The sequence below is a fragment of the Sinohyriopsis cumingii genome, chromosome 3, assembly GCF_028554795.1.
Source record: "Sinohyriopsis cumingii isolate HCF-2022 chromosome 3, ASM2855479v2, whole genome shotgun sequence".
NCBI lineage: Eukaryota > Metazoa > Mollusca > Bivalvia > Unionida > Unionidae > Sinohyriopsis > Sinohyriopsis cumingii.
In genome coordinates this window covers 86,014,998-86,042,568 of record NC_142963.1, presented here as the reverse complement: position 1 = coordinate 86,042,568, position 27,571 = coordinate 86,014,998, and the positions used below count along the sequence as shown (strand labels likewise).

Genomic DNA, 27,571 nt, shown 5'->3' with positions numbered 1-27,571 from the left:
AGTATACAAGTTAATATAAAACAGGTACAGTGATCCTGGTGGGAAAACACATTACACTTAGGCAGAATTGTACATCATGTACAGTACACACAATACAGTACTTGTACATATGAATTTACAGGATTTAATTGCACATCAGCACAATCCTGGTTATACAGTGAGAAGTAAATTTATGTATCCCAAAGAAAAAGGCTCAGAAAAATGTCAAAAAAGGGTATGATCCTTAAAATATGAAATTCATATGGCATGGTAGTTACTGTCACTGCATTATGCAGTGACCCACAGTATGACAAAAATGTTCAAAAATTCAATTAATGTATGGATGAGTGTTGGGGGTCAGGGACAAGAATAAAACTAAGCGCTAGTGAAATATATGGTAATAATCTTACAACCCGACAATTTATATAACAGTCAGGATTAAAACAGACCCATGCTTGATAAAATTAATAAATGCTGTGCAAAAACATGAGTTATGATTTGTGAGCTACAACTTAATTTTATTAATTTGATATTCTTTTCACCCTGGGCAATGTTTAGATTATTGTAAGGGAATTAGGAACATCAATGACAAACAAAAAATGGGAGTCACGACATGACCATGCTATTACAAAGCTCATTATAATTGGGTTCCCTTGCGCAAGGAAATTAATACTTTTTCTCATTTTTGCTACTTTATTTTTGAAAAGCGTGTTCTAAATTTAAAAAAAAAATCTTTTTAATCATATATGTATGTAAATTCATTTTTTTAAAACCACTTTCTTATTAAGCCATTTTAGTATGTGTGTATGTGTAAATATGTGTGTGAGATTTGGATTTTTAACGTAGCTTTACAATTTTTCAGCCATATCACTATGATGTATGACTATACCAGCCATTCATGACCAGTTTAATGATTATGGGTAATGAATGTGGTACTAACTAGAGACAAACTAAGTGTCTTAGTTCTGACTCTGGACAGTGTGTGAGAAAGCTTGTCAGTAGCTTCTCGTGGGTCGGTGGTTCTTTCCGGGGTTTTCCCGGGTTCTTCCTCCACCATTAATACTGGCCGCCATGTATAGCCTATCATGTGCTGAAAAATGGCGTTAAACACAACAACAACGACTCTGGACAGTGAACATGGTACCACATATAATCAAAACAAGTGTTTTAGTTACTGGCTCTAAGGTTGTTGTTGTTGTTGTTGATGTAGGGTTTAAAGCCATTTTTCAGCACACGATAGGCTATACATGGTGGCCAGTATTAATGGTGGAGGAAGAACCCGGGAAAACTCTGGAAAGAACCACCAACCCACGATAAGCTACTGGCAAGCTTTCTCACATACCCACATTAGCCGAATCCGAGACTCGAACCGACGCAGACAGAGGTGAGATGGCAGTGATCTGTAATGGAGAGCGCTTTAGACCACTCGGCCACTCAGGGCCCCGACTCTAAGGTAGTGAACATGGTACCACATATAGCCAAAACAAGTGTTTTAGTTACTGACTCTAGGTAGTGTATATATTTCTACATTGAGACAAACCAAATGTTCTAGTTACTTATTCTCCATAGTGAACATAGAGCAAACAACACATTTTTGAATTGGGCTGGTTGAAAACAGAATAAGAAACTGCATACAATTTGAATACAGTTTAAATTCATTATTAATTCCTCCATTTTCAAATATTCATCTGTAATATGTGTAATATTCTGAGTATATATTTTATACATGTTATGAAGACATACACAATTTATCTGACAAGAATCAAAATGCCGCCAACCATTTTTGAACTGAAATCAGTCAAGACCTTAAAGAAAATTGTACACACTCTGATGAGTAACAGATTCGTATGTCTGTACTGTTGTAAGGTACTCATACTACAGTTTTGCTACATCACAACACGTCATAAAATTCTCCTTAAGTACTTGAAATGCCAATTAGAGTGGCAGGAACAAATTATGGGGCTTATTTATTGCAATCAATAGACATTTTCCACAGTGATACAGTTTCAATATTGACATTTATGTCAACAAGCCTAGGTATATGCTTGCACAGAATTATCAATAAACCTCTTTTCAAGTCTCATTTACCATATATCTCCATAGATGAGTCAAATGTGTCTGACAAACTGCACAGACATCAAGGGGTCAATCCAACTACTAGCAATTATTTAAAAACAAAACAACCTCCTACTCATGCATGAAGGTAGGTTTACCTTGTTTACTTTGGCTGCTGGTGAGTTGTATGCTACTGTAATTAATGGCACTGTACCAAGTTACTCATAGTTTAACCACGACAACGGGTTGAACACAAAGAGAAAGTGCTGAAAATGTTGATTACTGTCATTATAAGACTCATAATAGTATTATTGACACAATTTGTTGCACTCTTGACAACCTATACACATAACATTATAAGGCTTATTGGTGGCACTCTACAGTTTCGTATTTTGCATAGTTAGAATTTTAAAGAAAAAGAATTTCCCTGCCTTTCCTCACTGGTTATACTGGCTATTTAAAAAAGACCTTGTATATCTTAAGTATAATTCAAAGAACCTTTAATTCCCTTTATTTTGGTGTATGATTGATGGGTGTAATATGGGTTATAGAGTACACAGCTTGGCCTTACTCCAGATGTGCACCTTTCAAAAAAGTGCTAGCTCCACTTGGTCATTTTCACTTCCTGAACATTTTATACATTTGGTAATTCATTCATTGCACTTTCAGAAGTTGGTATCGTCTAGTCTGGCAAAATTAATTTTCCATATTTTAAGAGCTGCTATGGATAGTGTACTTTAGCCTAATTCAGGCAGATTTTTTAACACAAGGGAGCAGTCATTTTAGTTAGCAGTGTGCTTTAGATCATGTGCAATTTCCAAAAGAAATATCATCCACAATTACATTAATGTAGCAAAGAGGTATGCCAACATTTACTCCAATGTGCATGTTTAAAATGCAAACTTCACCTTACATACGTCACTCTCTCAAAAGTACATAATAACTGGTTAGCGCCCCCATTATGGCTCATTGACAAAATTTATTGCATACTTGGCAACCTATATATATATATATATATTTATTCTTCATAAAGTTTTGGGAACCATGGTAGCTCAGTCGGTAGAGCATAGGAACTGTGATCCAGGGTTAAAGTTTTGATACAGACTTGATTGACTGCACATCAATGTGTCCTTGGAAACAGTTCCCATTTCCTTGGCATAGTGTGAAAAGAGATCTGTTGAAAGTACCTTTAACTAACATATTATATATATATATATATATATATATATATATATATATATATATATATATATATATATATATATATATACCCACATTTGTCCAGGCTGCCATAAGAGGTCACAAGATAGAAATTTGCTGTGGCATCTCAACTGTTTTTAATTTTTCATGTACATGTATTTTTATCTTCAAACTTTCTCATTTCAATTTGTTTTAATTTTTAACAATTTTTTTAAAACACTTTTATATTCAAATTTGATTACTCCCATCCTAGGATGGGCAATAACTAGTTTTCTTTGACATGTGTTGGTCAATATGGGTTTTCAAGCCTCTGTATCACTAAGCATATCAAATAATGGCCTCTCAATAAAACGTCCTTCAAAAAACCTGTCACCATCCTAATAAGAAGGTTATGGTCATTTAAATTCAATTTTGTGTTAAACATTACTACTTGAATTTATTCATTTTGGTCCTTGACTAATGAAAACCATTTAGAATATGGTTCAGATCATTACCTATCCCATTTTGGAGTTTTATTGCATTATTATGATGCAGCTGTGTATAGAACATCTCTAGAACTGTACAGGGTCCCCTTAGTTAATGACACTTTTAGCAATAAAAAGAATGATTACTGTACAGGGTCCCCTTAGTTAATGACTCTTTTAGCAATAAAAAGAATGATTGCAATATTATTCTTTGACAAGGTTTCAAACTGATATTGACAGATACCAACTAAGGTTGCTACATATGGTAACTTGTCTTGTATGCTTCCTGCACCAAAAATTAAAAGGTACAAGAGCATACCATTTGAATATATAATTTTCTTTCAATGGAGAACTTGACCAACACTTGTGAAATATGAATGGCTTCTAATAAAGTGTTGAGAAAAGCGTTTTAAATTGCATGTTACTCAAAAGGGCAATATCTATTAAAGGATCCTCCTTCTCAGGTAAGCACTCTGATAATTTACTATTTGGTATTGTAAATACATGTCCATGGTGAAAAATTCAATATAGTTATCAATATTATGCAGATTATACAGACAGAACAGTGTAGTAATCATGGCACACAGATTACATGTATACACAGTCAGAAGGATGTAGTGATCATGACACACAGATTATACACAGAGACAAGGATGTGTTTATTGTAGCATATAGATTATACACAGAGATAAGGATGTGGTAATCATGGCATACAGATAATACACAGAGACAAGGATGTGCAAATCATGGCATACATATAATACACAGAGATAAGGATGTGCTAATCATGGTATACAAATAATACACAGAGAGAAGGATGTGCTAATCATGGCCTATATAAAATACACAAAGAGAAGGATGTGCTAATAATGGCCTATATATAATACACTGAGAGAAGGATGTGCTAATCATGGCATACAGGTAATACACAAAGAGAAAGATGTGCTAATCATGGTATACAAATAATACACAGACAGAAGTATGTGCTAATCATGGCCTATATATAATACACAGAGAGAAGAATGTGCTAATCATGACATACAGATAATACACACATAGAAGGATGTGCTAACCATGGCCTACAGATAATACACAGGCAGAAGTGCCAATCATGATATGCAGATACACAGAGAGAAGGATGTGCAAATCATAGCATACAGATAATACACAGAGAGAAGAACGTGCTAATCATGGTATACAAATAATACACATATATAAGGATGTGTTAATCATGGCCTACAGATAATACACAGAGAGAAGTATGTGCTAATCATGACATACAGATAATACACAGGCAGAAGTATGTGCTAACCATGGCATACAGATAATACACATATATAAGGATGTGTTAATCATGGCCTACATATAATACACATATAGAAGGATGTGCTAATCATGGCCTACATATAATACACAGGCAGAAGTACTGGTATATGCTTATCATGGCATACAGATAATACACAGAGAGAAGGTTGTGCTAATCATGGCATATGGATTATAAAGCAATGTCCTAATTATAGCATACAGATTATAATCATAAAAAGTAATGTTCTAATCATGGCATATAGATTATACACATACAAAGTAAAGTCCTAATCATGGCATACTGATTTTATACATACAAAGTAATGTCCTAATCATGACATATAGATTATACACATAAACAGTAATGTCCTAATCATGGCATATAGATTTTATACATACAAAGTAATGTCCTAATCATGACATATAGATTATACACATAAAAAGTAATGCCCTAATCATGACATATAGATCATGCATAGCCAGAAGAATGTCCTAATCATGGCATATAGGTTACACACATACAAAAGGAATTTTCTAATCATGAAATACAATTATACACAGCCAGAAGAAAGGCACTTAGTTCAATATATATGTTTATGGCATACAGTTCAATATATGTGTCTTCATAGCATACAGTTCAATATATGTGTTTATGGCATACAGTTCAATATATGTGTTCATGGCATACAGTTCAATATATGTGTTTATGGCATACAGTTCAATATATGTTTATGGCATATAGTTCAGACTGTGGTTTCATGGCATACAGTTCAATGTATGTATTTATGGCATACAGTTCAATATATGTGTTCATGGCATACAGTTCAATATGTGTGTTCATGGCATACAGTTCAATATATGTGTTCATAGCATACATTTCAATATATGTCTTCATGGCATACAGTTCAATATATGTGTTCATGGCATAAAGATCAATATCTGTATTTATGGCATACAGTTCAATATATGTGTTCATGGCATATAGTTCAATATATGTGTTCATGTCATACAGATTAATATATGTATTTATGGCATACAGTTCAATATATGTGTTCATGGCATACAGATCAATATATGTATTTATGGCATACAGTTCAATATATGTGTTCATGGCATACAGATTAATATATGTATTTATGGCATACAGTTCAATATATGTGTTCATGGCATACAGATCAATATATGTATTTATGGCATACAGTTCAATATATGTGTTCATGGCATACAGTTAAATATATGTGTTCACAGCATACAGTTCATTATATGTGTACATGGCATACATTTCAATATATGTGTTCATGGCATACAGATCAATATATGTATTTATGGCATACAGTTCAATATATGTGTTCATGGCATACAGTTAAATATATGTGTTCACAGCATACAGTTCATTATATGTGTACATGGCATACAGTTCAATATATGTGTTTCTGGCATACAGTGAAATATATGTGTTTATGGCATACAGTTCAATATATGTGTTTCTGGCATACAGTGAAATATATGTGTTTATGGCATATGGGTGCATTTATATGACTTCAACCAGTTCTTTTCATTACTTGTGTACTTATTTAAATACTTAAATGGCTTCATAACCATTTAAAGAAAAATGACAAACTATTGAATTGGCAAGTGAGATTCAGATGTCAAAATTAGCTATCTTAAATTAATCCACTCCATTTCAAAATGCAAAGCTAAATTCACTACCCTCAATTGAAACATGAAAATTAAACCTCCACCAGCTAAAGTTTTCTGTTTTTAATGATTCATCTATTGTACACATTTTTCATTAAAATATTATGGTTATTTTACGATAAGAAATTTGTAGTGCAATATAATTCTTTAAAGCAAATGGTACTGTATGTGAAAATATTGTCTAAAAATATCAAAACCAAATGGCTTTTACAGATATTGTAAAACTTGATATCAAATTTTATTCCTTGCTTTTAGGTAGATATTAATGTGACAATTATATTACAAATATTATGAAGAAAAATACAACAAATATACAAGTTATACCCTGTTGGTGGCTGGCATTTATTTGATCCATAAACTAATATATTTGATTGCTCAAACTTAAACCAAACATAAATTTTGTTTCATCAGTCGTTGATTTTTCCAATATTTCCAACAGCTTAAGTCTGAACACTGGATTTATCAACCAGACTTAAATTTCCTAAAATAAGATTATTTAATTGTAGATATAATCTAACCAGACTGTATTGTCTGTCATTGTATCCATATTATTGCTTGATTCTAGATGTAGTCTAGTGGACTGTGTTTTCCTCTATTAGGATTGGTTGATTCTAGACATAATCTAATGGACTGTATTTTTCTCTATTAGGAATGCTTGATTCTAGACATAATCTAATGGTCTGTATTTTTCTCTATTAGGAATGCTTGATTCTAGACATAATCTAATGGACTGGATTTTTCTCTATTAGGAATGCTTGATTCTAGACATAATCTAATGGTCTGTATTTTTCTCTATTAAGAATGCTTGATTCTAGACATAATCTAATGGACTGTATTTTTCTCTATTAGGAATGCTTGATTCTAGACATAATCTAATGGACTGTATTTTTCTCTATTGGGAATGCTTGATTCTATACATAACCTAATGGGACTGTATTTTTGTCTATTAGGAATACTTGATTCTAGACATAATCTAATGGACTGTGTTTTTCTCTATTAGGAATGCTTGATTCTAGACATATATCTAATGGTCTGTATTTTTCTCTATTAGGAATGCTTGATTCTAGACATAATCTAATGGTCTGTATTTTTCTCTATTAGGATTGCTTGATTCTTGACATAATCTAATGGGACTGTATTTTTCTCTATTAGGAATGCTTGATTCTAGACATAATCTAATGGGACTGTATTTTTCTCTATTAGGAATGCTTGATTCTAGACATAACCTAATGGGACTGTATTTTTGTCTATTAGGAATACTTGATTCTAGACATAATCTAATGGACTGTGTTTTTCTCTATTAGGAATGCTTGATTCTAGACAATCTAATGGACTGTATTTTTCTCTCTTAGGAATGCTTGATTCTAGACATAATCTAATGGTCTGTATTTTTCTCTATTACGAATGCTTGATTCTAGACATATATCTAATGGTCTGTATTTTTCTCTATTAGGAATGCTTGATTCTAGACATAATCTAATGGTCTGTATTTTTCTCTATTAGGAGTGCTTGATTCTAGACATAATCTAATGGACTGTATTTTTCTCTATTAGGAATGCTTGATTCTAGACATATATCTAATGGTCTGTATTTTTCTCTATTAGGATTGCTTGATTCTAGACATAATCTAATGGACTGTATTTTTCTCTATTAGGATTGCTTGATTCTTGACATAATCTAATGGGACTGTATTTTTCTCTATTAGGAATGCTTGATTCTAGACATAATCTAATGGTCTGTATTTTTCTCTATTAGGATTGCTTGATTCTAGACATATATCTAATGGTCTGTATTTTTCTCTATTAGGATTGCTTGATTCTAGACATAATCTAATGGTCTGTATTTTTCTCTATTAGGATTGCTTGATTCTAGACATAATCTAATGGTCTGTATTTTTCTCTATTAGGAATGCTTGATTCTAGACATAATTTAATGGTCTGTATTTTTCTCTATTAGGATTGCTTGATTCTAGACATAATCTAATGGTCTGTATTTTTCTCTATTAGGAATGCTTTATTCTAGACATAATCTAATGGACTGTATTTTTCTCTATTAGGATTGCTTGATTCTAGACATAATCTAATGATCTGTATTTTTCTCTATTAGGAATGCTTGATTCTAGACATAATCTAATGGTCTGTATTTTTCTCTATTAGGAATGCTTGATTCTAGACATAATCTAATGGTCTGTATTTTTCTCTATTAGGAATGCTTGATTCTAGACATAATCTAATGGTCTGTATTTTTTTCTATTAGGATTCCTTGATTCTAGACATAATCTAATGGTCTGTATTTTTCTCTATTAGGATTGCTTGATTCTATATATAATCTAATGGTCTGTATTTTTCTCTATTAGGATTGCTTGATTCTAGACATAATTTAATGGTCTGTATTTTTCTCTATTAGGAATGCTTGATTCTAGACATAATCTAATGGTCTGTATTTTTCTCTATTAGGAATGCTTGATTCTAGACATAATCTAATGGTCTGTATTTTTCTCTATTAGGATTACTCGATTCTAGACAGAATCTAATGGGACTGTATTTTTCTCTATTAGGAATGCTCGATTCTAGACATATATCTAATGGTCTGTATTTTTCTCTATTAGGAATGCTTGATTCTAGACATATCCTAATGGACTGTATTTCTCTCTATTAGGAATGCTTGATGCTAGACATAATCTCATGGGACTGTATTTTTCTCTATTAGGATTGCTTGATTCTAGACATAATCTAATGGTCTGTATTTTTCTCTATTAGGAATGCTTGATTCTAGACATATATCTAATGGTCTGTATTTTTCTCTATTAGGAATGCTTGATTCTAGACATAATCTAATGGTCTGTATTTTTCTCTATTAGGATTGCTTGATTCTAGACATAATCTAATGGTCTGTATTTTTCTCTATTAGGATTGCTTTATTCTAGACATAATCTAATGGACTGTATTTTTCTCTATTAGGAATGCTTGATTCTAGACATAATCTAATGGTCTGTATTTTTCTCTATTAGGATTGCTTGATTCTAGACATAATCTAATGGTCTGTATTTTTCTCTATTAGGATTGCTTGATTCTAGACATAATCTAATGGTCTGTATTTTTCTCTATTAGGAATGCTTGATTCTAGACATAATCTAATGGTCTGTATTTTTCTCTATTAGGATTGCTTGATTCTAGACATAATCTAATGGACTGTATTTTTCTCTATTAGGATTGCTTGATTCTAGACATAATCTAATGGTCTGTATTTTTCTCTATTAGGAATGCTTGATTCTAGACATAATCTAATGGTCTGTATTTTTCTCTATTAGGAATGCTTTATTCTAGACATAATCTCATGGGACTGTATTTTTCTCTATTAGGATTGCTTGATTCTAGACATAATCTAATGGTCTGTATTTTTCTCTATTAGGATTGCTTTATTCTAGACATAATCTAATGGACTGTATTTTTCTCTATTAGGAATGCTTGATTCTAGACATAATCTAATGGTCTGTATTTTTCTCTATTAGGATTGCTTGATTCTAGACATAATCTAATGGTCTGTATTTTTCTCTATTAGGATTGCTTGATTCTAGACATAATCTAATGGTCTGTATTTTTCTCTATTAGGAATGCTTGATTCTAGACATAATCTAATGGTCTGTATTTTTCTCTATTAGGATTGCTTGATTCTAGACATAATCTAATGGACTGTATTTTTCTCTATTAGGATTGCTTGATTCTAGACATAATCTAATGGTCTGTATTTTTCTCTATTAGGAATGCTTGATTCTAGACATAATCTAATGGTCTGTATTTTTCTCTATTAGGAATGCTTTATTCTAGACATAATCTCATGGGACTGTATTTTTCTCTATTAGGATTGCTTGATTCTAGACATAATCTAATGGTCTGTATTTTTCTCTATTAGGAATGCTTTATTCTAGACATAATCTCATGGGACTGTATTTTTCTCTATTAGGATTGCTTGATTCTAGACATAATCTAATGGTCTGTATTTTTCTCTATTAGGAATGCTTTATTCTAGACATAATCTAATGGACTGTATTTTTCTCTATTAGGATTGCTTGATTCTAGACATAATCTAATGGTCTGTATTTTTCTCTATTAGGAATGCTTGATTCTATATATAATCTAATGGTCTGTATTTTTCTCTATTAGGAATGCTTGATTCTAGACATAATCTAATGGTCTGTATTTTTCTCTATTAGGATTGCTTGATTCTAGACATAATCTAATGGTCTGTATTTTTCTCTATTAGGAATGCTTGATTCTATATATAATCTAATGGTCTGTATTTTTCTCTATTAGGAATGCTTGATTCTAGACATAATCTAATGGTCTGTATTTTTCTCTATTAGGATTGCTTGATTCTAGACATAATCTAATGGTCTGTATGTTTCTCTATTAGGATTGCTTGATTCTAGACATATATCTAATGGTCTGTATTTTTCTCTATTAGGAATGCTTTATTCTAGACATGATCTAATGGACTGTATTCCTCTCTATTAGGAATGCTTGATGCTAGACATAATCTCATGGGACTGTATTTTTTTCTATTAGGAATGCTTGATTCTAGACATAATCTAATGGTCTGTATTTTTCTCTGTTAGGAATGCCTGATGCTAGACATAATCTCATGGGACTGTATTTTTCTCTATTAGGAATGCTTGATTCTTGACATAATCTAATGGGACTATATTTTTCTCTATTAGGAATGCTTGATGCTTGACATAATCTAATAGGACTGTATTTTTCTCTATTAGGAATGCTTTATTCTAGACATAATCTAATGGTCTGTATTTTTGTCTATTAGGAATGCTTGATTCTAGACATAATCTAATGGTCTGTATTTTTCTCTATTAGGAATGCTTGATTCTTGACATAATCTAATAGGACTGTATTTTTCTCTATTAGGAAAGCTTGATTCTAGACATATCTAATGGTCTGTATTTTTCTCTATTAGGAATGCTTGATTCTAGACATAATCTAATGGTCTGTATTTTTCTCTACTGGGAATGCTTGATTCTAGACATAATCTAATGGGACTGTATTTTTCTCTATTAGGAATGCTTGATTCTAGACATAATCTAATGGTCTGTATTTTTCTCTATCAGGAATGCTTGATTCTAGACATAATCTAATGGTCTGTATTTTTCTCTATTAGGATTGCTTGATTCTAGACATAATCTAATGGTCTGTATTTTTCTCTATTAGGAATGCTTGATTCTAGACATAATCTAATGGTCTGTATTTTTCTCTATTAGGATTGCTTGATTCTAGACATAATCTAATGGTCTGTATTTTTCTCTATTAGGAATGCTTGATTCTAGACATAATCTAATGGTCTGTATTTTTCTCTATTAGGAATGCTTGATTCTAGACATAATCTAATGGTCTGTATTTTTCTCTATTAGGAATGCTTGATTCTAGACATAATCTAATGGTCTGTATTTTTCTCTATTAGGAATGCTTGATTCTAGACATAATCTAATGGGACTGTATTTTTCTCTATTAGGAATGCTTGATTCTAGACATAATCTAATGGGACTGTATTTTTCTCTGTTAGGATTGCTTGACTCTAGATGCAATCTAATGGGACTGCATTGGACTGAAGTGTCTCTAATTGAATCCAATTCTAAACATTGCTTAATCAAAGATGTAGTGCAATTAGACTGTATTGTCTGCAATTGTCTTGATTCTAGACATAATCTAATGTGACTTTATTGTCTATTATTTCCACCAACAGGACTGTTTCATTCTAGACATATCTTCCTCCAACAGGATTTCTTGATTCAATATATAATCTAATGGGACTGCATTTTCTGTAATTTCCACCAACAAGACTGTTTGATTCTAGACATAATCTAATGGCTCTTTATTGTCAGTGATTTCCACCTTTGCTTGACTCTAGATGTAACCTCATGGGATTGCATTTTCTAATAATTTGGGGTGCTCTTATATTACATACTTGAGAAATTGACATTTGTAGAGAGAAGTTGTTTACATTTGCAACATGCACAAAGGATAGAATGTTGCCATACCTCAATGTTTCTTTTACATACTCTGGCAGAAATTTCCTTGGATATTGTACTTGTGGAAACTGCATATGATCTAAGCACATAGCTAACCAATATGGCTGCTTCCATATGCTCAAAAAATCAGCCTGAATTAGTGTAAATTATGCTATCTTTAGCAGTGACTAAAACAGATAAAACCAATTTTGACAGACTATACAATACCAGTTTCTGAAAGTGCAATGAATGAATTACGAAAATATATAAAAAGTTTTAAAAATTATCAGCTTATTTTTTGTTTGCAATTTACCTTTTAACTTTAGAAAGTGAAAATCACCAAGTAGAGCTAGCAGTTTTTTGATAGGTGCACATTTGAAGTAAGACCAAGCTGTATGCTCTAGAACCCAATTACACCATCAATCACATATCAAAATTTCTTTCAACAACCAGGATAACCAGTGAGGAAATATTGTAAAATTCTATTTCTTTAAAAACCTAATCCTATGCTAAATACGAAAATGTTGAGCACCTTATCTGAATTGATTGTTTGATTCGAGGTTGTATTATCTATAATTTACTCCAGAAAGATTGCTTGATTCCAGATGTAATTTAATCAAACTGTGTTGTTTGTAATGTCCTATACATTTTCTATTAATTATTTGTTCTCACATGTGAACAGTAATTGTAATTTTCAGCTCATTCTGAAGAATAAATAATTTCAGATTTTATATAAAAAAAAAGGTTCTTTGAACACTAAATTTAACTGGATATAAAACAATAATTTTAATTAATTTAATTTTGTGGGTATCAAATTTGGTCTGTGTTTAGATTGGTAAATTGTGGATGCAATCTTATTGTTTACACACAAGGATCATTGGGTCTTTAAATTCATGGTTAAAGCATCATGAAAATTGGTAACCCACACAAACTGGTTAACACATGAAAATTGGTAACCCACACAAATTGGTAATACATGAAAATTGGTAACCCACACAAATTGGTAACACATGAAAACTGGTGAGTGAAGGTTGGCAAAAAATGAGATGGTATAAAAAATGATGGACAAGTAGGGGCAAGCCAAGATTTAAATAATGTTGTTGAAAATCTGTGAGGCCAGCTTAATGGCTGGATTCTTGACTTTATTTTCAGGTAAGACTTAAGCTCTGTTGGCAATAGCCAGACTTCATCCACATATATTATAACTACATGTATTAAAGCCACTCAGACTATTCAATTTTGTGGTAATTGAAATTGTCATGAAAAACGGTCTTTGTACAACATTTGACTCATAATACACTCATGAAGTTGCAATAATAGTTTAAACTTTCCTTTTTTACCATTATATACACCACTCATTATGGCAAAAAAGTAGCAATGTTAAAACTATTCTAGGAGTTGATGCAATATGTGACAAAACAGTGTCAAAGATCTTGGAGAAATCTATATACCAGTACTTCACATGTTATCTGTCTTTTCTTGTCACATTCTTATGAAAAGTAATGTGTGAGACAAGCAGGTATGCGCATAAAGACAGTGCTATTTTGTTCCTGGAAGGAACTGAAATATAATAAAATAGCGGTCCACCATTTTTCGTAAATGTTGTTGCTATGAAAGTGATAAAAGTCTGTAGCTGGTTACATTATTTCTGCAACTTTGGCTCTAGAATGGATCTGGACATAGCTGTACTAAACATCTCAAAATCAGATTTTTTTATATTTTTTTCTTATTACTTGGTTGGTAACAATGATTTTGAGAACATTCAGTAGAAATCCTGGATTAAAATACAGTCATAAAATCTTGAATTTCATGTAAGGAAGTCATGCTTTTTCTCTGAGGACATTTTGAGGAAATCATCTTGAGGAATTTCTCATCTCTTTCTTTCAAATGGTTTCCATATGTTAAATTCTAAAATTGAACAGTGAATTTATGTTCTTTCTACTATCTCTACCTTTGAAAAAAACATACTATCTGAACTATGATATAAACAAAACAATTGAAAATTTAAAGTTGAGGAGAAAGTTTGTGAATTTTAATGAAACATTAGCATTGGCCCTATAAACCCTGTAATTTTCAGAATATTCATTGTGAAAAATGAATACCAGTCAACAACACTTAGGTATATATGTGTCCATGATAAGATCTCACTTAGACATTGTACAAAATGACATACTTTGCACACAAAAAGCATAGAGAATTACTTGTGCCAATATACAAGTTAAAACAAATATATCATATATACTTGCTCACAAGTCAGATCCAACTGCAAAACTGCATAGACCCAAACCTGCTGTCACAAACTGTGCCAGCAGATCTGAATCTATGTGGTTTGTTAGCAGTAAGTACTAGAACAACAACATGCACCCTGATCTGCCAGTACATATGCAATGGCATATCAGGGTGTATATTGCTTGCAGTCTGACCTGGCATAAATGAGTAATAACGGTAACATACAAAGGTTCCATGGAACACTTATGACTTGCTCATTTTGGCTTCAACCTGCAACCTTTCTTTTGGTAATATATATAGCTCAGTCTCACAAAGTATGGACAGACCTGGGAATCAAAGTTGGTTTCAAAAGTGAATTCCCCTTTTCATGCCAAGTATGTATACTTTCATTTGTAGGGTGTGGTTCTTAAAGTTTTCAAATTATGACACAGAAATCAATGTACATGAGGTAGAGAAGGTATATATTGCTTTTTTCCTTTAGTAAGCATATATATGGTTATCAAGTGGGATATCTCAAAAGTGTTCACTTTATGAACCAAAGGCATGGACCAAGGGATCAAGACAAAGCCAAGAAATAATGTTGACTGCATAAGGGATATACCATTGTGTTAATACAGCATAAAACTGTATTCCATGGAGCCCTTGAACTTAATACAGTATGAAATAGTGTTCCATGGAACCCTTGGGTTTATGCAGCATGAAATTGTGTTCCATGGAACTCTTGCAGTGGTGTACTAAGGGTTAATGGCACCTGGGATAACGATGATGGCCCCACAAACAATTTTCCTACAATTTAACTATTATCAGCTGTTTTGGTGCCCAAAACCCTCTGGTGCCTGGGGCAACCACCCTCTCTGCCCCCTCATTAGTATGCTACTGAATCCTTATGTTAATACAGTATAATAGTATTCCATGGACCCCTTGTGTTAATACAGAATGACATTGTGTTCTATTGAACCCTTTTGTTAATAAAGTCTGACAGTTCCACACAACACTTGTGTTAATATAGTCAAGTATTGTGTTCCATAGAACACTTGCATTAATCTAGTCTGATATTGTGTTCCACAGAACACTTGTGTTAACATAGTCTAATATTGTGTCCCATAGAACACTTGTGTTAACATAGTCTAATATTGTGTCCCATAGAACACTTGGGTTAATGTAGTGTGGTTATTTGGAGATGAAATAAGACAAATAAATATTCTGATTCTTGAAGTCAGACCATGACCAAAGTAATTCTTGCTTCAAATTCACTTGATTAGTCTTGATAAAATGGAGATTTACCATCATAGCATAGTATATATATATATATATATATATATATATATATATATATATATATATATGCTCTCAATAATTCATTGATTGTCCAGGTTACACAGACCCTTTACGGGGGGGAACTCATATGCATGCTGAACATTTTTTTTTTATAAGCCTACAAAATACCTAATCTACAGTGTGCAAGATAAATAACATGTGTATAATAAATTACAATTTTGTTTCCCATGTCATTACTGAACATTGTATGTTTAGTGGCAATAAAGGATTTTAATTTTAATTGGATGATGGCCAAAAGAAACCCCAGTAACCAAATGAACAGTAAAAAAGACAATACTGAATCAAATGTGAAAAGGCTTCCTTCATTTTGAAATCAAAAGTCTTACTATTATATTACTCATTCTTATCTAAAAAAAAAACAATCCATTAGTTAGACCTGCCTGGTAACTAATTTTCTGTCTGCTGCCATGCATTAATGTCTTGCATTAAGGATTAGCATACAAATGGTTTAGTACATTGATTTAACCCCTGGTCTCAACACCTATCAAATTAACTTAGAAGTTGGCTGTTTGTCATAGACTTTCCTTTGAATTGTCAAATAACAACTGTCAAGTAATACAAACTAATCACTAGGGGATATCTGCTATAAAAGGAATTTCAAATAAGACATATCGCATACAAGTGATGATATACACATTCTTAAAATCTAAAACCAGTTTTCACTTTAAGGCTTAACAATTTAAAATGTAATAAACTATGAGAAAGAATACCAAAACATGTACCTTTTAAAGATGGAGGGTACAGTTTGAATGATGAAGAGACTTATTTATGATAAAGTGAAGGATGTGGACCCAATAGCCCAATTAGCACTCAGTTATGTAAAGTATGCCCAATGAGCTCTCCTGCATGTGACTAATGGATGCAGGAGCCATAGTGGCTCATTGGTAAGTGTGTCAGGCTCGTGACTAAAAGGGTGCAGTTTAAAATCTTACCACTGAATCAGCCCAGTCAGGTACCATTGTATGTTTTTGGGTAAGACACTTTGTTAATTTTTCTTGACACAAAATAACCTACCTGTGCTACTGTGCCATGAAACACCAAACTAGACATTTAAAATATTTAATAAAATGTGGGTATCACACTAATGTGAGTTTCTCTAGGAAAGCTCACAAAAAAAGGTTCTTTTATGGGTGAGGTTCATCACAGTTGTATATATCAAAATTATCAATCAATATAAATTCTGAACTATCATGTGAACAGCAAAAAAAAATTATTCATAATTTTATACCAATATTATATATTTTAATCTCTTTCTTGATGCTGCATGTGTAAAATTGCAAATCAAATCATACACATGTTAAACTTGCTGAAGATTATATGCATATTGCCCCCATCCTGTGTTTTAAAATGCACTGACCTCTATTATCATGGATTTAAAACACCCAACATTTTAACATTTCCACAATCCAGTCTAACTGACATCATAATCATCTGTATGCATCCTAGTTCTTTAAAATGTGTTGTATCCCAATATATAAATTTGACTAAAATCATATCTCCAATGTCCTAGGTCTGACAGCAATCACTTAGGGGACATGTTCTGTTGACCTTTGAAATTAGCCAATGGAAATGCAGCTTTCAAAAATGTGAAAGTGAATCAAAAATCATTCAGCATACATTGATGCTCTTCAATGACACTGCTCAGTCTCCCAAAAGTGATAATATAAGACTTCATGTGATTGGCTGATAAAATTAGAGACTATAGTAAAAACCATAAGTCACCAGAACATGACCCCTAAGCAGTGGCTGTCAGATCTTCAGGTAGTACAGTGAATATTTGATTTTAATCAGATTGCCCAATATATATATATATATATATATATATATATATATATATATATATATATATATATATATATATATATATATATATATAATGTTATTAGCATGATTTCATTCTTAGTGCCTGTATCAGATTCTAGCTGTTTGTAGTGACTGTTGGCCAGAACATTAATCCCAACATTCTGGATACTTTATACCATAGACTGTCAATAGATTCTAGTTCTCATGGTTATCTTCCCATAGCTAGCTGAGCCTGGACCAGTTCATGCCTTAGATGAGGCACAAATGTTAAATTAATTAAAATCTATTATCTCTAACCCTTAATAAAACAAGAGCAGAGTGGGAAAGCAGGCAGTTATGTAGCTGGGCTTGGTATTATAAGCATCACTGGTTTTGGTTTTTGTGAAGATTTTAGCTTTATTTAACAAAGTTGGAGGACCCTTACTCGGTGTTTGTGTGTCCTTTGAACCCGAATGTAATATATATATAAAGTGACGGAAAACAGTGAAAGACAACAAGCTTTGTGAAATTTAATAAATAATTTATTTCCCTAGAATACAAAGTAAAAATAGAAAGAAAAAAACTTATGGTATTGCGAATTAAATCCCAAAATAATCCAAGAATTAAAGACACAAGTCCTAGTAATTTAAAGTTCTGAATAAAATTCAGTAAAAGTCCTGAAGAGATCCAAAACTGAAGTTGATGACGTATCTTTTAAAGGTTATGGAGTGCTGATGTGTCAACAGTCTTTTGTTGACTAACAGTAACATAATTCCAGGTTTGAATATATTTAAATTCCAGTGAATGTCTTTACCCAAGAATGTTATCAGAGCACTTTTGTATTTCCAGAGAAAATAATCACTTGAATTCAGCAATCTGAAGAAAATAAAATTCAGCCCAAAGTGACCACAACATAATACAACTTTAAGGTGCTAGATGTTATACCATGACTAACCAACTCCTCACAATCATAAGATTATATAGTTCTATACTTCACCTCATGTAATAATTAACATTTTCTATTTTTTTTAAAAACACTACCTAATGGAAATTAACCTTCTAGAATGATCTAATGAGTCTTCTTCATTTACACCACAAAAACCAGTAAAATTCACTTTGGAATCTCCAAAACCCTAACCCAAATCAACATATTTACTCCTTCTTATTCACCTGAATAATAATCCTGATATTAAGCTGATATACATAGAGAATACTTTAGCTATGTATTAGTTAACATAAATGAAATTTAAAAAATTATTAAAGTCAATTAGGTCAAGCAGAAATGAACTCAATTTTGGACAAGGTCAAGTCCAACATACAATGTTACATTACAATAGCATGTAATGAAATAAAATTATTTTGTTTAAACTAACAAATAAACAATTTTATATATATATATATATATATATATATATATATATATATATATATATATATATATATATATATATATATATATAAAGTGAAATAAATGCATTTTATGGATTTGTTTTTTCATATTTACCACAATCAAAATAAACTTCATATATAAATGCAATCTGCATCATTGTGCAAAAAATTCAAGTGCAAACAACTATACCATCCAAACTTCATTTAAAAGGATATCTTGATTTACATACAATGGACTGTAATGAACTTGTTTGCAGGTACAAAATTAGCCATTCTCATTTCTTTCCCATGCAAGGAAATGAATAAATATGGATCCATTTAACTAAAGTTATGACTGTTTATTTAAACAGGCTAAAAACAAAATTATGTAAGTGGAAATTCACAAATTTGTCAGCTGTTGCTATAAACATAGACAAACTGTGCACTTCAAAACAATTTTGACAATCAATATTATTGTACTGTATTTACAAATCTGAGTCAGAGCTGTTAAAAAATACTCCAACCTGAGATACATCAATAATGAAGATAGCCAATGGTACAGGTGGGTGTTTTTTTTGAAAACCTGAACAAAAATATAATGGATAGGTGGATCAAATGCCATATCACATGCTTCTGCCTAATTTCTTAAATTCTCCAAAACATATGAAAATCAAATTTCATTGAATTATTCTTTGGCTTAATATAAATGTTAAGTATTCTCATCATACAGGTGACACTTGATTTACAACATTTCCTGAGGTTATGACTTAATTGAAAGTAATTATCCCATAGGATACTTGTAAATCAAGGAAGTTCTTGGGGAAATTATACATCTATTTTCAAGTAATGATTATTATGCACAATTTTCAAAGAAATAAATACATAAAATAAGTATGTGAGTTGAGTGTGAGTCATAGCATATGACACCAGCAATGGAGTAAAAATTAATACAGTTGCACAAATTGAATGTTATTTCTTCATTGTAATGGTATAACGATGAAAATGCTTAAATTGAATTGGCAAAGAATAAATACTGGGCATCACCTTTATTCCCATTTTTATCCCAATTGAGATAAAGTATACACAACCAAGCTTTAAATATTACTTATCAAAAACATGCAGAGATGTTTTAAATCTGGGATGATTATGTTTCATTAGTGTTAGTCATGCATGATGAGTCAAGAAAAATGATGATACAAAAAGAAATCATATTATAAAGGTCAAGGTTTCTCATATCCTACATATCTTTGGCATATCGTATTGCTCTGAATATATTTTGACCCATGCTATCATTAAAGGTGGTCACCATTTTCACCACTGCTAGACAGTATCTGATGATTTCCATGCTACTAGACAAGCTGATACATTTGCTGACATTGCAGTAGGATTGAAACCAGAACTACTTGAGGTTAATATCTTCACTATGAAACCAATTAAAGTCATAGAAACTCTCAGTATGTTCCAAAAACTCAAAATCTCAATATAATATATATATCCTGCTTAACTGGTAATCTTTTCTCCAAGTCACACTTTTGATATGCTGATGGAAATAAAGTAATTCCGCTGCATCTTTACATGTTCATGTTCTATATTTAAACCTGACAGTGGTCGATGAAAGGATGGGGGGGGGGGGTATATGGTGAGATATGTGTTCAGGGCCTGTTTGAAATTGGATTGTATTTTTTTCCAGCAAAACTTCTGGATGGAGTTTATTTTTCAGTGTATAACACATGCTAACATTAACCAAGACAGAGTGGAATGTCATTTTGCTTCATAAACTGAGGCAATATATCTATCAGAAGCAATAAAGTTAGATTAAACAGGTAGCAACAATCAGAAATTATACAGGTAGGGTCCAAAACCTTCAGTGGAACTCATCAACCATTTGTTAGCATCAATGCATCAAATTCACCCTACCCAGCTGGGGCTGTACCTCAAACTCTGCTTCTAGTCTGATGCCCACTGTCATCCAAAGTGTATGTCAGTGTGGTTATCCAAATGCATTTATTCAATTTAAATATATATTGTTGTTCTAAAACTGAAACTAAATAGTTTAATAAACAACTATTCAATCCTGACTGTTGAATGCTCTGCACTTAAAATGTCATTAAAAAACTTTCAGCAAAAATTAATGATTGCAATGGACTTTTACTATGGTAGCCAGGTACTAATCTGGCTAAAAAAGATAGGACATCTGACCTACCATAGCATATAACAGGGTAGTACGAGCTTGTTTTCAACACATGCTTTCACTGTGACATCACAGCATGTGACATTCAATACAGCTTGTAGTGGATCACACCTTTAGGTTGTTCTTGTTAAAATATGTCCATGTACATGTAATTTAACATTGATTTGCCATATTTTCTTTCTCAGGGCATGTAAATAATGCCGTTCCAAAGGAATATGGATATATGTGGATCCAAATCAAGTGAATAATTGCCATTCAAAGGTTTGTGTAATCGAATACTAAAATATTACACTCATGACTGAAATAGTAGGTTCTGAATGCTGACATGACCAGTGTGACTTTTATTGTAGTAAAAGTCACATAGATCATGTAGGCATTCAACACTGACTATTTCAGTAATGAGTGTCATTTTTAGAAAATTGATTCTGCACCCTTTAAGTGGCAAGTATTCACTTCATTTGGATTCTTATGCATCCACATTCCTTTGGAAGGTCATTATTTGGATGCCCCAAGAAGTGCATATGGTAAAATCAATATTAAAGTATGCAGACCAGAGATGGCTTTAAAAAAGTTGGGGCTCCAAAGTCGCCCAAATCAATATTTTGTCACCAATTTTCAAAAATGTTTGCAATTTTCAAAATGCAGTACTATCCATTTATCTCAACATCCTCAAGACCAAGGAATATTTTCAACATAAGCGGATGTTTAGATAAGTAAGGGGTGGGACTAAAAATAAATTGAAATTTCGCATAAAAGTGAAATCTTTAAGAGATTACCTGTCCTCAGCGACTAGGATTTATGCAGAAAAGAAAAATGGAAATTTTGATTAAATGAAGACAACTAATCTGAAATACACTTGTATATTGACAACTTACATTTGTGTAGTACATTCCACAACATGTTAAATAATATACATATGAAAAATCTTTGAATTTGAGTATTTGATCATATGTTAGAAAATGCATCAGTCAAATCTCATTAGAAAACACCAAAAACATATCTATAAAAAAAAAACAGTTAAGTCCTCATTTGATCTATATCTCACTGTCAACAACACACTTCTCGAAACAGTTAACTCTGATATTTATTATCCTAGTCGCACATGTCTGTCCATGTACTTAAATTGGCCTAGATTTTGGTCAGCCAGAGATGACAACTACCATGAGGCCAAGGCTACCAAGGGGATAAGGTTATTCATAGGGAAAATAAAACATGTGAACAAATTAAAAAGTTTAACATTCTTACGAGATGTCCTGTCTTCATTTAACTCAATGGCCAGATAGCTATTGTTTCAAACTATTGGAACTTTAATTTGTGTTTTAAACTGCCATTGGCAGCGATCATAAGCATGAACTTTTTTGTCGCAAACAGGAAACTTTCATGAAACAATAAATATGTACCATTCTTCATGATGAAGAATGAAACAATGCTTTTATTTAAGTTTTTTGCTGACTGTATTTGACCAATGGTCTTCAGCTTGCTTTGATGAAGGTTCATGTGTTACTGAAGGCACCACTAAAGGCGCTCTTTGAAGGACCAAACAAATGCCAGTTTTTTACTGCTGTGGCAAAATCAAATAATTGTAAAACATTGTCAGAGAGAGACATTTTATTCTTTTCTTAGTATATTATAAAAAGATTGATCAATGTTTCAATGGTACTCAGTTTTCTTTGAAGTTTCAGCAAACTATTTTTTTCTGGTATATTTTTCAAAAAGGAAAGAAACTGACATTGTCTGGTGGATTGTAGTCATTTTCATTAACGATTTCAGAGGTGGTCAATTGTAGCTAGCCAGACAGCATGACTATTTGGGTTATATTACAGCACAGAATACTAAGGCCAGACATCAGCAAAAGCGAATTATGATATAGCTATACCATGTTATGGTGGTTTGTCAATATGAACAAAGGATTTGTTTATGTAACAATATATTCGAGTGCAAATTTTTATCCAAGTTTGCAGCTTCCTGTCATGGTGCATTTGAATTTCTCAACTCCAAGTGCAAGACTGTATATACATTTTTTAACAACCAAAAATGTTGCTGCCAAAAGATTGCCACATGGTATATTTTGTCACCAATAAAAAGAAAAAAATCTCCCTTTGCGACATTAGCAAAGCCCAGTGCAATCCCTGGTAGATATGTTTAGATAAACCTAAAGATGTGATCCAGTACAATCAGGATTGAATGTCACGCACTGTGATGTCACAATGAAAGCTATGCATATTGATAAACAAATTCGAACTACCCTATACTGTGATGATTCCACCTGAAGTACTCTTTTCTTGACGCAAGTTTAGTACATGGCCACGATCGTCAAAGACCATAGAGATCAACAATTTTTGCCCAGAAGTTTCGTGATGACAGTTAGGTGCAGAGCATTCAATAATCAGGATTGAATTGACTTTGGTTAAAGAAAAAAATAGTGTTAAATTTTAAAAGAACAATTTGTATTTAATTTAAAATGAGTAAATGTGTATACATGACCCGTGTCACTTGTATTATATAATATGCTAATAGTACTGGTCAAGATGCCTCACAGACCTTCTCTGAAAAAAGAGAGGGACTACCAGATATGAATAAAGTAACAGCTGCTGGGGGCGGGGGGCACAGTAAATGTGGGTAGGAAGACCAAACCTTACCTGCTTGCTTGTGGTAGTGTAACCTTGGGTCGAGGTCCAGGGAGGCTTAGCCAAAGTCAGTGTGGTTCTGTGCATTTGCCTTGCCCCCCTTCCAACCATATGGGGAGCTGATTGTGCCCTCTGTCGGTCTGAATATGAAAGATGCGATATAATTGGATAATAACAGCCATCTTCAGTTAATAATGTTGTGGCAGCTTTTCCCTGACCGATGCGAACACATGGGATTTGTTTTGAATCAACGATCATCTCATTAAATTTTCACTTGAACTTCGAGGGCTTGTTGCGATTCAAATGTTTCGGTAATCCCGCACCATGTTCTGACACAGTTTAATTATCTGGCTGCTTTAAGTGTCCAATAGGTATGAAATAGGCATATCATCTGTGCAATCGATAGTAAATAAACTGCCATCACAGTGCATTGTTCGTTTTATTTGGAGATGTCTAGTGCTACCGTTTCGAATGTTTACATGGGACGAATAACATACTACATAATGCTACATCCACTTCTTTCCTGGCAACAGCATGAAAAAAATAGTGTATACATATAACATTTGTTTTTCTATAGTTAACTGTTTATGTGACTTTTTATATCTTTATGATTTCTTCACATAAATAAAATATTAGAACACGTAAAATTAATTGTTTCTTAATTTCTATTCTTTGTAATGTTAACTCGAAAATTGTTTTTGTCATGCGTATGAATATATCAATTTGAGCTGTCTGCTAGACTACTTTTTTAAGCGAGTTAATTTTACAACATAAGCGATTTAAAAAAAAAAAAAAACATATCCAACAGTATATTATATTTATAGTTTAAAATCTATTCTTGAAGGTCTTCAGTTGTAAAATTCCTTTACGAAAACTTATTATTTATTGGATTAAACACAAGTACCATAATTTGTGAAGGAGATACTACTACTATTTGCATATTTATCTCTGTGTAAAAATTCCTACATACATTCATACATACCTACGCACGCACGCACGCACACACACACACACACACACAGGGTCGGTGGTTATTTCAGGGGTTTTCCCCTGGTTCTTCCTCCACCATTTATACCAGCCAGCATGTTGTATGGCCTATCTTGTGCTGAAAAATGGAGAGAGAGAGAGAGATTAATACTGCGAAATTTCCCCAATACAAGGCACTTTGGGACGATAGAAGAGACCAATATATAGGGGTTGTATTTGTAAGGGGATAGTCTTTTTGATACAAAAATAAAGGTTCATCTGCGGGGGAATGGGGGGGGGGGCAATCCAGAGAAAACTCAATGTACATTCGACTCATATATAATTACATAATGCATAGGTACATATTACCACATATCTTGTCATTGACAAAGCGGCAAATATAAAATAATATTCGGTTAAAATACAAGCTATTTACTTCAGCTGGCATTTGGTGTCAATATTTTTATATGTTGAAGTTCGGACAGAAAATATATAAAAATTCCCCACAGTCGATATTTACTTGGTGATTCATTTTGTAAATATATAATTTCAACTGTAATATCAATAAGTTAGACAAATCATCAGCTTTTCTGCTTGTTAGACAAATCATCCGTTTTTCTTCTACCTATTACACATAGAAGAAATTCTGTTTGAAAATTAAAAGACAATTCGCACTCACTCCGTATTTACCCTGTAATGTTAATTAGGATATACTGTGTTTCTGGATTCTGTGAAAATAAGATGGGATAAAATGTTGAGGTTTGACAAAAAGGACACATATTATTAGGAATTTTTCCCCAACAGTGATGCAGAAAATTCTTATATGTGTTTTATATAAAAAAATAATTCGTTTCATTAACCCAAGTATTGTACATTGCATTAGAGTTTCCAGTTTTATATTATGATGTACGATGTATTAGACAGAGCTATTAGCTAGATTTTTACACATGTTAAATTAATTCGATCTGCCTACACAAAAAATTAGAAAGAAAAAAAAACACCACATTAATGACGACACTGTTAAATAACATACTACTTTGCAACCAATTTTTAAATTATTTTTATATCGTGTAGGGATACAAGAATACCCTGAAACAACTTGTATATTTTAATGTCTTCACATCTCGTGCATGGATACAAGAACACTTAGAGACCACTTGCAAATTTGTAATTTTCACTATCTCTTGTAGGTGTAGGAGAACACCCCAAGACAATATTAATTTGATCTTCTACCGCAAAACTGAGCATAAAAATAATTTTAGTTGGTTTTACACAATATAAATATGGTAAAAGGGATCTACAGTTCTTAATGTGTTTATGCTGTAACAAGTTATTCTTTAAATCAGAAACACTAGAGGGAGAAACTGGTCTTGTGTGAAGTTTATACATGACAGCCGCATGACACACAGGTAAAATAAATAAATAAATAAATAAACGAAGGAATAATAAAATACAGGCTGATATAACTGAGCCAAATATACAGTTTCAGTACAAAAAAGCAGCCTAGGAAGTAAGACTTAAAAGAAGAGACGGTTGCATGTGTTACATATATCTGATTTAATTCATATTTATTTTATTTTAATTGTCAGTTTTAAAATTTTTATTCTATTATATGCTATTATAATATAAATTTATTCACTGGAGATGATATTTTTCCAAAAAATTAGTTCACCTGGATCATTATTTCGTAAACATCAGGTGTTGATCTAAATCTTGACCATGTTTCAGAATTTGTAACAACTTTCGTAAACAAGTTCTATTTTATTTTAAAATGATGGGTTTTCGTCAGGGTCATTTTTGATGTACGTGACATAAACATGATCACGTACCCCCCCCCTCGATTTTGCAATTCCGGTTTTTCCATTACTGCGTATTTGTTAGTTTTAATAGAGATATGTAGAGAGAGATTTCTCAGTTGTAGGCTTTCTGCACTGATGTCAAGTTATTCTGTTGTACCAGAATATGAGTTATAATTTTCTTCAGATCTGTTGAATTTCAAAAGGGCTAAAAAAAAAAATTTCCTCTGGAAATATTTAGAGGAGTGCTCATCCAGAAATTTTGGAAAGACATTGCTTACAAATTTAATTTGGATTTCCAACACCGGAGTGCGATTATTTGTATTTCTACAAGGATCTGTAGATAAGCACAGTACTGACTACTGCATATGTCATCGTCATCCATCTTGGATTTTCTATCATGATTCGAACTTTAAATTATTAGAACATTTATTACTATGACTTTTGCAATTTAATTCGTGGATTATTCTTAGATTATTTTTGGATTTGATTCTTGAAACCGTAAGTTCTTCTCCCTTTTTCATTTTTACAGAATTTTTCCAGGGATTTTTTTTATT

The 27,571-nt window shown here is 32.3% G+C and overlaps 1 protein-coding gene across 1 annotated transcript in view; it reads right to left on the bottom strand.

Moving 5' to 3' along the window:
* LOC149803238 (uncharacterized) overlaps positions 1-24,723 on the bottom strand; it is a 55,174-nt gene extending 30,451 nt beyond the window's left edge. Inside the window, exon 1 of the mRNA XM_089952880.1 lies at positions 24,265-24,723. Within this exon, the coding sequence (XP_089809006.1) occupies positions 24,265-24,510 (246 nt within the window). The 5' untranslated portion in view covers positions 24,511-24,723. The remainder of the gene's footprint in view (positions 1-24,264) is intronic.
* Between the last annotated feature and the right edge of the window lie 2,848 nt (positions 24,724-27,571).